At 42.4% G+C, this 14,447-nt stretch overlaps 1 protein-coding gene across 5 annotated transcripts in view; it reads right to left on the reverse strand.

Moving 5' to 3' along the window:
• ATXN7 (ataxin 7) overlaps positions 1-14,447 on the reverse strand; it is a 125,077-nt gene that overhangs the window by 20,308 nt on the left and 90,322 nt on the right. The window contains exon 1 of one of the 5 annotated variants that reach the window (XM_057704734.1): positions 9,693-9,874. The exons of the other annotated variants lie outside the window; for them this stretch is intronic. Coding sequence (XP_057560717.1) covers positions 9,693-9,759 — 67 coding nt within the window. The 5' untranslated portion in view covers positions 9,760-9,874. Of the gene's footprint in view, positions 1-9,692; positions 9,875-14,447 lie in introns of those variants that run through there. 5 annotated transcript variants of the gene reach the window in all.

Raw genomic sequence — 14,447 nt, forward strand, 5'->3', positions numbered from 1 at the left:
ACTGCAAACCATTTTCATCATTCCTATCAAAGCCACATAAAATACTATTTTTTACTCAACAGTTTTATTTAAATTATCAACTCTACTGTTCCTTCCTCCTCCTTAATCTAATATTCACCAGTCTCTCATGGGGATATCACTGGTAATTTTGGACACAACAATTCTTGCATAGGATTTCAGGGTGGTTAGAATTCCTGTCCCCAGCTCTTCATCACCAGTAAGTAGTGTCTCTCTACCAGAGGCAACCTGAAACTACCCCCCCAACCTATTTTCAGATGGCCCAACGTGAAGTAGGGTCCCACTCGCAGTTGGGAGATATTTTTCCAAAACAATAGCATCTATAAAACAATAGGTTTAAAAGTTTGTTTATACATATACATTTTTCTGATATACATTAAAATAATTAAATATTAAAATTAAAATATTCACCCACATTCAGCCACAAAAATCATCTTGTGTATCCCCAGTGGCAGTGTACTAAAGGAATAATACCATGTCTGTGATACAAAGAGGGGGAAAAATTCCAACCACAGCTTTGACTTCTAGGAAATACACTCTTCTTACTATTCTTGGGGTATCAGAATTCCCAAGCAAGTGTTTCAGAGTGGAAGTGAAATATTTTCTCTTATAAAAACTGAGGTAAATAAAATTCTCAATCAAATTAAATATAGTCAGTTCTGCTATAATGCTTGTTTTGAAAACGCAAACTTATTCTGAAGCCACTGATCTACTAAGGAACAATTTGAGCATAAAGAAGTTTTGCATTTGCTTTTGCAAGATTTCATCTGTAAGAAGCACTAGGTAAATGCAGAAAACTACACCTGGCTGAACTGAGCCATGTGGGAATGAAAGCACACACCCTCAGCCTGCCTGCTCCGCCCCACCCCAACATCCACCAGCCACCTCAGTTCACCAGGGATGTCAGAAGCCACACCATCCTCAGCTGGTGCTACAACTTTCCCTCGATTTCAGAGAACCTTCCTTCCACCACGTCACAACAGCTCACAAACTGAAACCCTTCCAACATTTACCTTCCAAAGCCCATGTCAGGTTGTTTTCAAGGAGAACTGTCATATTAGAATGAATATTTATGTAACTTTTAAACCATTTAACACACATAAAACTGTGCTACCATTCCTGTTAGGTTCCTATCTTTTTCCGTGTGTCATTGAGGAAGTTGTACGTGGTGTGCCCATTATCCCATTTTCCTAATGAGTCTCCTGTGGGTTTTACTGCACAATTTTGCATAGCATTGTAATTTTTTAGGAATGGGTACTGTGTTATAGCAGAACTGGCTGCAACTTCAAGTTTGTCCTTTCAATCCCCCCCCCCCCCCTGCTTTTTTTTGTGGCCGCATCGAGCAGCATGTGGGATCTTAGTTCCCCGACCAGGGATTGAACCCACGTCCGCTGCAGTGGAAACTCAGAGTCCTAACCACCAGACCACCAGGGAAGTCCCTGTCCTTTCAATTTTCTATTCCCATCATAGTCCACCCTCCCTGTTTTCTTCAGTTAATGCTTTTTTTTTTCTTGTCTATTAACTCTTGATATGGGATTTTGCATTAGAAAATCAAGATTTAAAGCTTTCTAACATTAAATGTCAGCTGAGGTAACAACAATAAAAGCTATTTAAAAACTGAGAATGGCAATCTATCATGTGAATTTCTTTCATTCACTAAACTTGAAACAGACTCTGTGTGTGTGTGTGTGTGTGTGTGTGTGTGTGTGTGTGTGTGTGTGTAACTGTGATTCTGGCTGAAAAGTGCCAGCTCAAATCCTTATCATGCTGCTGAATTAAGCTGTTCCTTCACATCATGGTCTGATAACTTACTCTCTGGAAAGGGCGGCATCTGGCTTTCCCTTCACGAGAAAGCAAAGAGGAAAAACCAAATTAAATTATAGTTGAGTTGGACTCTCCCCAACCTTTCACATTGGGCCCTTATTTTTCTTAAGATTTTAAACTGGGCTGCCAGCTTTAACAAAGTGTTTGTTTCTAGATCAAAAGGGAAACGGGCAAGTTATGGGTAGGGTTAGGGACCTTACATTAAGTGGACAAACTGGTGGCCAGATGCTAAGCATAACTGCCGTGTGGTTTGGTGAGGAGTCCAAGCTGAGTTTTCAAAGCACTCCTCTCTCCAGGGTCTGGCACCAGCCCAGAGAAAAGCACACTCTGTCCCTGAATGAGGAGGGCACTGTGAATGCCTCCAGCAAGCAGGGGAGATAGGCAGACCAACAGACAGACACACACAGATACAGTGAGAAGACAGAGCAGAGACAGAAAGACAGACGTGGGTGAGTGTGTGGTGCATGTGTCGCAGTGGTGGGGTAGGGTGGGGGGTGACCACACAGACAAGTAGATGTGGGGACAGAGACAGAGGGAGAAAGAGCGCAAGAGATGGATGCACCGGGCTTTCTTCCCCTTGTGGCTTAAACATGTGATACCACTGCAGGCAAGGGTAGGATACTGGGGTGGGTAGGGCAGAGGACAGCTCTAAGTCTTCCAAAATAGGAAGCAACCAAAAACACTGAGCTTATAACTGTGGATTCATACTGAGGTTTAAAAAAATACACATGTAAATGTTGACACCTAGGTACAAACCAAAAAGGAGTTCAAAGCAGATAATTAGCTCTTTTAAAGGCATATATGTTGCTTTGAAAAAAACTAAAAATAACTTATAATGTATGTGTCAAAGTTAGAACACAAACCTAAAACGCAGTCAAAGCACACTGTAACTTCAAATCATTCATGCTTGAAAAAACTCTAGAAAAATATTTGTCAAACTTTTTTAAAGCGGTTATCCCTGCAACTGTAGGTCTACTTCTGAAAAACTTTTGCGTAATGTTTAATTTTTGTACAACAATGATGGTTTACTTGTTCATCAAATACATACTTTTAAAACAGAGAGATCATTTGGTATGCTGGCCTCAATTTCACACACGCCAAAATAACGCAAGGCCTATTATCACGTATGAGCACAGTATCAATCTGTCTCACTCTCAATGGGCATCATGCAAAGAGCTAACAGCTCAGAAAACCCCACAACACTATTTTTACTCAAGGCCCTTTTCTGGTATCTTATTAAACCTTTTGCTAATCTTTTATAATCTAAACAACTGATTAATGGAAAGTCTCACCTTCAATAACAACAGCCACTACTGTTTATCGGGCAGAGACCACACAGTCAGGCACCATACTACGAAACTGATGGGGATTACCTCATTTAGTCCTAATCATATTCCTACAGAGCAGATACTGCCACGATCCCCACTTTCCAAATGAGAAAGCCAAGGCTTTAAAGGACTCAAGTCTGTTGCCCAAAGTCACCCAGCTACCAATGAGGCAGGATCAGCATGCAGCGCCAGGCAGGCTGACTCCACGCCCAGGCTGGACCACACTACAGTCCACCTGTCCTTAAGCGGTGTTATTCGCAGGCCACAATCCATGGTCCAAAGGCAGGCAGAGGGGTGATGGTGGGGGTCGGGGCATATATCATCTCTCAAGTGCTCAGCAAACGCAGGCTATGAGCACAAAGGGCTGCGCAGCTGGAACACACAACACGTTTAAGACCAAGTTCTGGTAAATTTGGGGTGGGGATCCAGAATCCGTTTAAGGGAAACCCAGGCTGTTGTGGATGTAATCTTTCTATTTTGGAAGCTGCCATCCTAAACATTAGCTATGAGTGTCAGCCAGTGTTGCATTTGTTTTTTTTCCTCAGGGAAACATTAAAGATGGTTTGAAGAGTGACTTTTGGTAGAAAGTGCCAGTCAGAGCTGTCTTTCTGGCTTGGCTAAAAAGCATCACTTACAAAGTTCCCAGATGGATATGCTCTACTAAGAACCCATGAGCAGGAGCAGCAAATCCCTGTTCTATAGGATCGGGCTAGCCCCCACTGACCAACACCATTATTCACGTTTGCAGTCACGCTCTGGTCCTGGTCGCCTTCCCAGTGGAGGCTGTTGGGCACAGCCTTGATTAACTAACCAGCTTGAATAGAATCCAAAGTAAAACTGAAAAAAACTTTTTTTTTTTTTTTAATAGATCACTTGAAAGGGCAAGAACGCTGGAGTCAGAGACATGTGGGTGCAAATCCTTGCTCTGTCACTAACTAGCTGGGTGACCCTGGGCAAAGACATGACTCTATCTACTTTGGCAGACTCTTCCATCTGTCAAGCCTACCTTGCAGGGCTGCTGGGATTAAATGACAGAGTTGGAAAGCCTGTAGCCCAGGACTGACTGTGGCCCAGGTACTGGGAACTCCATAGGGAGTAACACAGAGGTCCCCTGTTACTCCAGGTAATGTCGGTTACAGACCCAAGTGAGAAAGGCCTGCTGATTATCCGAGCAGACAGAAATCACTGACATACAAACCAAAACCACTTATTCTATCTTCTCCAGTGTGGTAGAGACTTAGTTTATAGATTTACTTTACATGTCAGTCCAGGAAGATACTAAGCTCTTCTCGGTCAAGCGTTTGGAAGAACAACTTTTAGAATTCATTAAAAGTGAGTAAATTCACACATCAACCAAAACAGATGCTCATTCAAGCTAAAATTATTTTATACGTAAAAAGTTGGCTCATTTTCCTGACAGAACTGAGCCACCGAGGAAGAACTGCTGGTGAAAAGGAAGAAAGTGAAGATCAAGTTTATGGATCCTAGGGCGGCAATTTCACGTGGATTATCAAAGTACTGATTCCTAAAACTCATGTATTTTTCTCTAAATGAAACACACTTTTGGATGGATTTGGTCAGATAAGGTTAAATAGAGTGCATACTCTGTTACAGAAAGACCTTTTTTTTATTCCGGCCGCGCCATGCAGCATGTGGGATCTTAGCTCCCGAGCAGGGATCGAAAATAAATAAATAAATAAGTAGGTTTTTTTTTTTTTTTTTTTTTTTTAAAGAAAAGGCAAGGTTTTTTATTTTATTTATTTATTTATTTATTTTTTAAAGAACTTTTATTGAGATACAGTTAACAGACAATAGGACTTCCTACGTGGCACAGTGGTTAAGAATCCGCCCGCCAATGCAAGGGACACGGGTTCGAGCCCTGGCTCCGGGAAGATCCCACATGCCATGGAGCAGCTGAGCCCGTGTGCCACAACCACTGAGCCAGTGCTCTAGAGCCTGTGAGCCACAACTATTGAGCCCATGTGCCGCAACTACTGAAGCCCACGCGCCTAGGGCCTGTGCTCCACAAGAGAAGCCACTACAGTGAGGAGCCTGCGCACCACAATGAAGAGTAGCCCCTGCTCACGGCAACTAGGGAAAGCCTGTGTGCAGCAACAAAGACCCAACGCAGCCAATAAATAAATAAAATAAATAAATTAAAAGATAAAAAACAGACAATAAATTGCATATATTTAGAGCATACAATTTGGTATCCCAATCTCGCAATTCATTCCCCCCCAACCCTCCCCGCTTTCCCCACTTAGTGTCCATATGTTTGTTCTCTACATCTGTGTCTCTATCTCAAGGCAAGCTTTTTTAAATAATCAAGCTTACACATGGCTGTAAAATGTACAACACAGGTAAACATACATAGAGCCTTTGGCCAGGCATAGCAAATGATAATTACACATACCAAAAGCTCAGTTTAGAAACGCTGGGTCACATTAAGCAGCCCTTTCAAAAAACTAATTAAATTGTTTACTCTGACATCCAGGTTGAAAATAACTGCCATGTGCTATTACACAGCTCCCAGTTAACCCGAAGTAACCATCATACTTTAGTTTCAGGCCACCAAACACAACCCATGAGGGGTCACACTGGAATCATCTGTCTTTCATAAGGATTATGACCCACTATGAAACATCTAAGATCAGAACCTGAGGCAGACTATGTATCAAGACTGTATATTTTGTGTGTATATATAAAATATATAATATATAAAATTCAGTGACTAACCAGGCACACCCAATTTAGCATTATTCTAAGCAATACCTGTGAAACCACAACTTTGGGTTTGACACATCTATTTTTTCCCTAGTAACTATTAAAAAAACAAACAAAAACTTGGCACACTTTTAAAGTCGCACCATCACGGACCATGTGTGTACATAAAGCATTTAATAATGTCTCCTTACTGCTCTGTCAACTTCTCCCTGTAAACATTCACATTCTTTTCTAAACGCATCCTCACATGTCTGACCAGCAAACACAATCCAATTCCATTCCTTGTCGTTACATATTCTTTTTTGATCCTAAATCTGCTTTCTCTTTGATCCACTCTCTAGAGGGTCCCCAGGGACTCGACTGGACTACTCCAGAGCAAGCAGAGCGTAGTCTGATGCTAAAAAGGAAGCAAATCGCTGGGACTGTCCATGGAACATTCAAATCTCAAGTTATGGAATCCAGAGCTGACCTCTGACACACAGTGCCTCAAAGGACAGTTAGCCAAAAGCCAAAACTGGAGCCAGGAGGCAGCCTCAGAGCATGCTTAGGTGGGTTACACACGGCACTGAAAAACAGCGAGGAAGAAAAAAAAGTCTTTACCACAAAGCACTCAGCATCATTTCCACTAGAGAGATTTAACTGAAAGGGATGATTTCAACACTGGCTGCCCTCACAAATTAGTCTCCAACTGCGACTGCTGCCAAATGCATTTCTCCTCCCCTTAATGCAGAGGTGTTTTTAAATTAAAACATAAGGGGAACGTGCAGAAAAGAGCGTCATTTACAGCACTTGGGCCACTTGAAACAACTTTTCACCAAGGTCTATAATCAAATTATCAAGCTCTTGAAGTCAGTGCTTTATGACGGAAATAAAAGCCCCACTAAAGTATTCCAGGTCCCTTGGCATTTCCATGTCTCTGGGCAGGGCGGCAGCGCAGCATCCCCATTCACACTGGCTGATGAAAGAGAACAGATCACAAAGGGCAGATTACAAGGGAGAAGGACTCCAGCTCTGGTGGGGGAAGGGACAGGCGTGAATGGATTGTAAATAATGTTGCTAAGAAAGGACCACAAATAGGGCAACCTCAGATAATCCTCTTGCCAGGAATTCTTCCCATGGGGACTGTTCTTTCTGAACGTTGCTTTCAAGTATGTGAGAAGTATGAAAAACTTATTGAATATCTGGAGGTAGCTCTCCCCTGCTGTCTTAACTTGTAGCTCCGTGCAAACATGAGAAAAAAAATGGCCTTTAAAAATTCCAACTACTTTATAAAAGGAGATGGAATGATAGACAAAAAGAGGGGATACTGAATGGTATAACAAATGATCACCTCAGTTGGGAGAATATCATTTCTTCGTAATCATTGTCATAAAACATCTTGTTTAAGGGAAACTGAATGGTCTGAATAACCAGTTCATTTCCTTAAGGGGGCCCTTCCTATGCTCCCGTTCAAGGTGCAGGCTTTGAACTGAGAATTATCATCATGATCTCAAACAGACACAGATGTTTTTAACAAACGTAACTTTGGGGTTACATTCGTTAAATATAAGGTTGTTACTACCTTAAGCAAAACAAAGCCACTAAACGACGCCACCTCTGTGATGTTGCCATCACCATTTCTGACTGTGGGATATCACGCAATGAACAACATGCTGGCTGACACTTCTACTTTGCTAACAGTCATAGCACCTCTCTCTGCTGTCCTCAGGACGCACAGTGTTACCCAAACGATACTGGCAGAGTACAGCAAGCACTCGCTCTGCCTGAAACAAACATGATCTCGCCGTCTGAGTGAGGCACACAGCATTTCCCCTGAATGCACACCCTTATCTCCCTCTCACCCACTGACCTGAAAGGTTTGCATGCCTCAGGTATCAATGCGTGAGAAGAAACAAAAAGCCAAAACCAAAAATCCATCAGTCTCCAGCTACTTTTGGTTTAATCCTTTATCTACTGGGGGGAAAAGCATCCTATACGTCCAGTGATCTATCATTGTAAGGTTAGCCCTCCAATTTGTTAACACCGTGCACGGGTCAAACATCGACACCCTCACTCCTTACGCAAGCACCTCTCTAGTCACGTTTTGGGTCTGAGTCTCAGTTTTTCTCTAATGAAAGACACAAGGCTATCATCGAAATGCAAAAAGAATTAAGAAAAATAAGCTATGCCTTTACCACTCCAATCCAATTTTTACACACATACAAAGGGGAGGGGAGGGAGAGAAAATTAAAGGAATCTGACAGAACTCAAACTAGAGGAGTTCTCTGTTTCTTTTTCGTTTCGTTCGTTTGTTTTTTAAAAGGAAAACTTCTGTGCAGGAACCCCCTCAGGAAGCACTGTCCTCTGAGGCCAAAACGAGCAGCAAGTCCGAGGTGCAACGGAATGACAGCACCACCTGCTGCAGTGTGCTGGCCGAGTCTGCAAGCCACATCCTTACTGCTGTTTCCCACTAGTTTTGTGGCCTTTAGATTTCACTTTATTGGGGGGAAGGAGAGGAAGGGGTGAAAAGACCGTGAACCTGGGAACAAAACCCTCACTCACAACACAGCCCTGAAAGCCTCCTCATTAAACGCTCTGTTAATAAGGAATGGGTGATTCATGATTTAACAATGCCAACGTTTGATGAGTTTGCAGCACGTGTTTATTTTTTTCTGAAGACAGAAAACAGCATCTGCCCCACCTACAGGCTGGGACTGTCAACTAATCAACACCAAAAGCAATACTCAAAAACGAAAGCAGAAACAGCAACAGAAAACTGCCTGACAAGAAATAGAGAGTTTTTAGAAAAATCAATTTTAGGGAATTAACAGCAATTTGAATAAAGGTTTGAAAATCTGTTTGTATTCAAAGTCCTGCAAACTGGTAGCTGAATTTCAACCTCAATTAAAACCATCCGGTCAAGCACATTATTATAGAAGGTATGAAATGTGAATCCAGTGAAAACTAAAGATCTCAACTGTCACTTCACTTCCTGCTTGCAGACAGGCATGAGAGAGTTAAGGTAACTCTGAGAACAGCCGCCCAACCCACCCAGGAAGAATCCGCTTGGCTGTCCTGGCTACCTTAATAAAACAACCGGAAAAAAAAATAGTCTTTTCTGGCAGTCAGTCAGCAATTAAATTTTTATACACTCAATTTAAGTTACTGAATGACTTCCCAGGGTTACTGTTTGTATTTTGAAGTTGTTCTTCCTCTTGACACAGTGTTCTGCTTGAAACTTTGCTGTGGATTTGAAGTATCCGACAAAACAGCTTTCAAACACGTTCGACAGGAAACACTGTGAAGCGCCTGTCATGAAACCTCGCTCACCACAAGTGAGATAAAAAACAAACAGTTAAAGCGTGTTACAACGTTCCTCCATTTTTAGAGAGCAACGTAACCACTGCTCTCCCTGTTCTGAGATACATACGGGAACCGTGCGGTGCAAACCTCAGCATTTTGTTGGAGTTACTAGCAAACTCAACTCCTGCCCGCGTCTGACCTTTGGCCAGATCACTCAGATGACATTTCAGCATGGCTCCTGTGGACGGCGGCGGCGGCTAATCCCTCTCGCTGCGATCACCCCCTGACCCACCGGTGTGCAGAGCGCACTCTCTCCACCGCTTCAGCGGCCAAGTGCTCCGGGCCTGCTGGCGGGGCAGGGCGGCCACCAGGGGAAGGGGCCTGCGCCGGCTCGCCCCGCTCCGCTCTGCGTGCCTCTCCGTCCTGTTCCCAAAGACCTAGCCCACCTCCCGCAAGTTTGTCCAGACCTGGGCCCCGAGCCAAGCCCAGCCTCTGGAAACCGCCTCGGAAACTTACCCGGTGGAGCTTTCAGCCCCCGTGCGGAGGAAGGGCTGCTCTGGAGAGGCTTCTTGTTACCTTCCATTCACATAATTTGGTTGTGCCTCATTGCATACTTGCTACTGCAGGCTTGCATCATGATTTGGGTCTGCCCACCAACTCCAAATATGCTCCATGTTTGGTCTTATGTAACATTTGCTACTACTGTAAAAAGCACTTGAATTACAAAGGTCCTGGCAGATCAACAGAAAACAAGGGGTGGAGTCTAATTTCATCTAATATGGTCATACAAGGCGTCCTGGCTGGTGTAAATTAATCCTTCTCTTTGAAAGGCAGCTGGCCAAAACTGAGGAAGATGGAATTTATAAATTTAACCTTCTAGAATGTGAATTACACCTGATTTTCCTAAGTGACTTAAAACTGAGAACTACTACTTGGTATATTAGAAAATTTACATGATTCATTACATATCTACACTTTAAGCCTGGACAGACCTAGAAGTTTTACTGTTATACATTTTTACAAATATCAGCAGTCTTTCTCCACATTCTATTTCCCCACTTACTTTAAAAGAACAGAAGTTTGGTATACCTAAGCATAGTTTTCATTAAATCTAGTAAGAAAAATCTTAACCCATTTTCTGTGCATGTTTGTAAAATACGTCTAATTTCAGAAAAGTATACATCTTATTGTCCAGAGTTCAATCACTGAATGACTGACTAAAGCTGGGGACCTTTTAGACTTTTAATCCAAAAACTTCTCTAAGCAGCTCTTTGGAAACCAGGTCTTCCTGATTTAGCTGTTTGCCTATCTCAGCCCTATTACACTCCCTGCATCACTACTCCCCATCCTGTCAATCGCCAGATCTTACTATCAAATAGACATGGAAAAAAGCAGCCAACTAACTGATCGGAGTTTTATGATAAAGGCTGCACACATAAGTAGACTCAGATGCCTGATAGTTCAGAATGCACATTTTTAAATGTCAAAAGGAGGGGGGAAATTCCTCTACAAAATACCATCACCCAAGACAGACTATTTGGCAAAAAGTCATGAATTACATGTGTGGAAAAGATTTGGCTTGGAAGGGGTGGGAAAGAGTTGTGAGGCATAGGAAATGGCTTCTATTAGACTAGACACAAATTCTAAATTTACTCTAAAGCAAAAGAGTAGTAGCCACACTGCTTTATTTTCACAGCAAGCATTGAGATGCTAACCATGGCAGCAATATTAAGATCTGGAGGGCTTTCTGAAACCTTCCCCTGCCCCCGCCCCGGATTTATGGTTCAAACAATGCAAAACTACGGTGGTTCTTAAAAGACATCAGAAGAACACAAGGAAAGAGCCATCAGTGGGACTTAGAAGGACAGGATAACAAATCTTTCCAAAGTTAATTAGCAAAAATAAGACATTTAGGTTAATTCACTGAAGGGTTTCATAAGCTAGCAGGAGAAAAAAAAAATACTATTGCTGTACTACCTGACTGCAACAAGTCTCAGCACTGCTCACTGCACCCACCTGCCCTTGCCCTCCCCAAGGGGGAGCTGAGGAGTCTCCCTGACGTCATCAATGGCAGAACTGAACTGGGATAAGAGGACCTGACTCAGACTAAGTCTCAGCTCCACGTCACTACACCCCTTAGCCTGGACAGCAGACTCCTTGCCGGTCTCCCAGCACAAATGCTTGCCTTTCTAATGTTCCCTTTTGTAGATGATGATGGTACTAGTGGGGAAAACAATCCTTATGAGAACCAGCCAATCCAAGACAATTTTGGGAACGGAGACTTTCTGTAACCCTGAGGAATTTCAGAATGAACTTCAGCTAACGTTCTTAAATGTTACAAACACACGTCTACGTTTAATTTCATACATGAACAAGAAAGAAATAATCCAAATTTATTTTTAGGACCTACATCAAAAAAGGGATGAATGATAGTGCAAACCAGAAAAATAAAAATGTGTACAATAAGGATATACACAAATATACAAAAACTGGGCATATAAAGCTCAGGCTGAACTTTTAAACACATCCTCTCTTACTGCCCTAAGCAAAATGTTTAACCAAATACCACCCTGTTCTGCTCGGAAAGCATTACTATTTTCTTCAAACCATTTCTCAGTATCTTATCCAAATAAAGTTCACATTGATATTAAATCTCCCAATGATATCACTGTCTAGGTTTGGGGACACTATTTTTTCTTATGAAAAAATAAACAGACTACAGGCTAAAAAAGACTACAGACTAAAATACCATTTTAATAGAATAACATCCATGCCTTACAGACCCAAACTGATAGGTATTGGCTGTGGTGTGCACTCATCAATCTCACTCTGGCTGCACAAAGGGAGTCCTGAACTGACACAAATTCTTCTGTGAATCAGCCTGATCACAGCAAACCAGCAAACCGGCAGCAGCAAGGAGGGGCTGTGAGGGCTTGGGTTGGGCCGCAGCCTCAGCACTTTTAGTTGTGTAGCCTTGGGCAGGAGACGTCTGTCCCTCAGGGCCTGTGTCCTCCCTGAGAGGCACTGATACCACCTCTTGTAACAGTGCCTTGGTGAGGAGTAAAGGAGGTGACACAGGTAGTGCAGTGCCCAGCACATCTTAAGTGCTCAATAAACGGTAGCTATTCCGTTTAGAAAGAAGGAGAAGCTGGATGGTGGACATCACTGGAAAGAAAGGATGACTGAGAGAAAGACAGAGGTTTCCGTTATGGAAGTTAGTGAGGTCCCCAACAAATCTTGGGATTTCCAAGTCCAATCCTGAGAAGCCAGCAGAGGTGTCATCTGGTGTTCTGCAGGGCAACAAAGGAGCTGTTGGCAGTTGGGAAACCCTGTGTTCCTATCACCAGTGGCAGCCAGCTCTCCAGTTTACAGGAGCACAACAAGCCTCCACTCCACCTCACTGTCTCAGCAGGCCGGGCGAGTTATAATTGGCCTTAATTGGCACTTACAGGAGCTTTAACATTCCTTACCTGCTGCCAAGGAGCACTTGCAAGGGGGAGAAAGTATTTTCAAACTTGGAAATACCAAGCAATTCATTCATCTGTGGGCCGCGAAGCCTGCTATCCAGAATCAGATTAGCTTCACCAAGAAACGCTGCTACGTTATTATCCAGCGCTCATTAGGCGCGCACGCCAGATTAGGAGAGGTGGGAGATGAAGTTTAAATGGGGATAATTCACCTTGGGGGCTAATAGCACGCAGCAGCCTCCCTCTGGTTGGCATTGTCTGATCTGTTTGGTGGACGCTCCTTCAGGGCTCAGCCGCACTTCGTGTGTGTGTCTCTTTTCAGCTGTTCAGACTGTTCAAAGGCAGGCAAATAAAGTATAACCTCATGGCCTGATTTACATAGGCTTTGTGTGAATCACAGTCTGACCTCAGCCCAGTTATTATTTGATACACAAAGTGAACACTGTTAAAAGGTGACCAATCACACCAAATTCAAGGAGGATAATGAGATCAGAAATAAAACTGACAACAGTTTTTCACTGGCCCCGCAACTGATCTCAACAGAAATTGTTGTCTTGTAGAAGGCTGCACATTTTGCAGAGAGGAATCTCAGCCTAACAGACCTAGATTTCTTCGCTAAGGTAAATTCCATACAGAATGAGTAGAAATCTCCCAGAAATGCCGGGAAAACTGCATATAATTGTTTAAGTGAATATTTTAAAAATCAACACTCGTTTTGAAAGATCTCTTTGCCTCATATCATCATGCAAACTACCACTCAAGCTCAAAAGGTACATCTACGCTGGTAGTAAAAAAAGGTTTGCACTTGTTTGAGAAATTGACTGCAAAGTCAAATTACAATTAATCACACTTCTGTATATGTGTGTAAAAACACTGTAAAAAGGCTTTAGAAAAAAAGAAATGGAAGTTTAGAAAAATAAATAAAACACCTACTCCTGGTGGCGATACTCTCATACATGCCTAGTAGAGGCACAAAGTATTAACAGCCTTTTTGGAAACACAATCTAGTAGCCTCTATTAACAATGCAAATAAATATCCTTTTTTGATCCCGGAATCCTTTCCTGAGACTCTATTCCATAGAAACAAAACCACTAGCAGTTAAGGACATATGTAGCAGGGTGGCTACTGCTGCTTTGTTCAGAGGCAAAAAGCAGGAAACAGTGAATGTCCACAGACAGAGGGTCTGGCTGAGGAAGCTACCGCACAGCCGCACCTTAGAACAGTAAGCAGCCATTAAAAAGGGGATTAGTGTTATCCTGGGATGCGAATGGATTTCCACATGGCATTGTTGAGTAGAAAAGAAGCAGAAGTGTGCATAAGAGGATTCTTTTTTTTTTTTTTTGGTAAAACTATGAACAGTAGCCCCTGCTAATAAAACATGAGATTACATGTGCCTGTAAAGAGTTAAGAGCATGAGAAAAAAATATAGACGGATGTATACTAAGATACATACTAAGAATGTACCAAGTTACATAGATGGATTAGAGTGGAGAGGACCATTACAGTTGGAGAAGGTGGAGTCAGAAAGAGCCAATGAAATAAGAAAGAACTAGGCTGAACTGAAAATAGCAAGTTTGAGATTACTACATTTGTGTATCTATGTAAATATATATGATGGGTATATGCATCTCATATATTCATGTATCAATCAAAAAAACCCATAAAGAAACTGACTCAAGGTTTTGTTATAAAAAATGCACTGTGAAGAAAAATTTAAACAGCATGAAATTCTGGTATTACATCAAAGCACTTTACCCTGACTATGGTACCCATTTCATTCGTTTGGCTACACAGACTGAGATT

The sequence above is a fragment of the Hippopotamus amphibius genome, chromosome 13 (genome assembly GCF_030028045.1).
Source record: "Hippopotamus amphibius kiboko isolate mHipAmp2 chromosome 13, mHipAmp2.hap2, whole genome shotgun sequence".
Lineage (NCBI taxonomy): Eukaryota > Metazoa > Chordata > Mammalia > Artiodactyla > Hippopotamidae > Hippopotamus > Hippopotamus amphibius.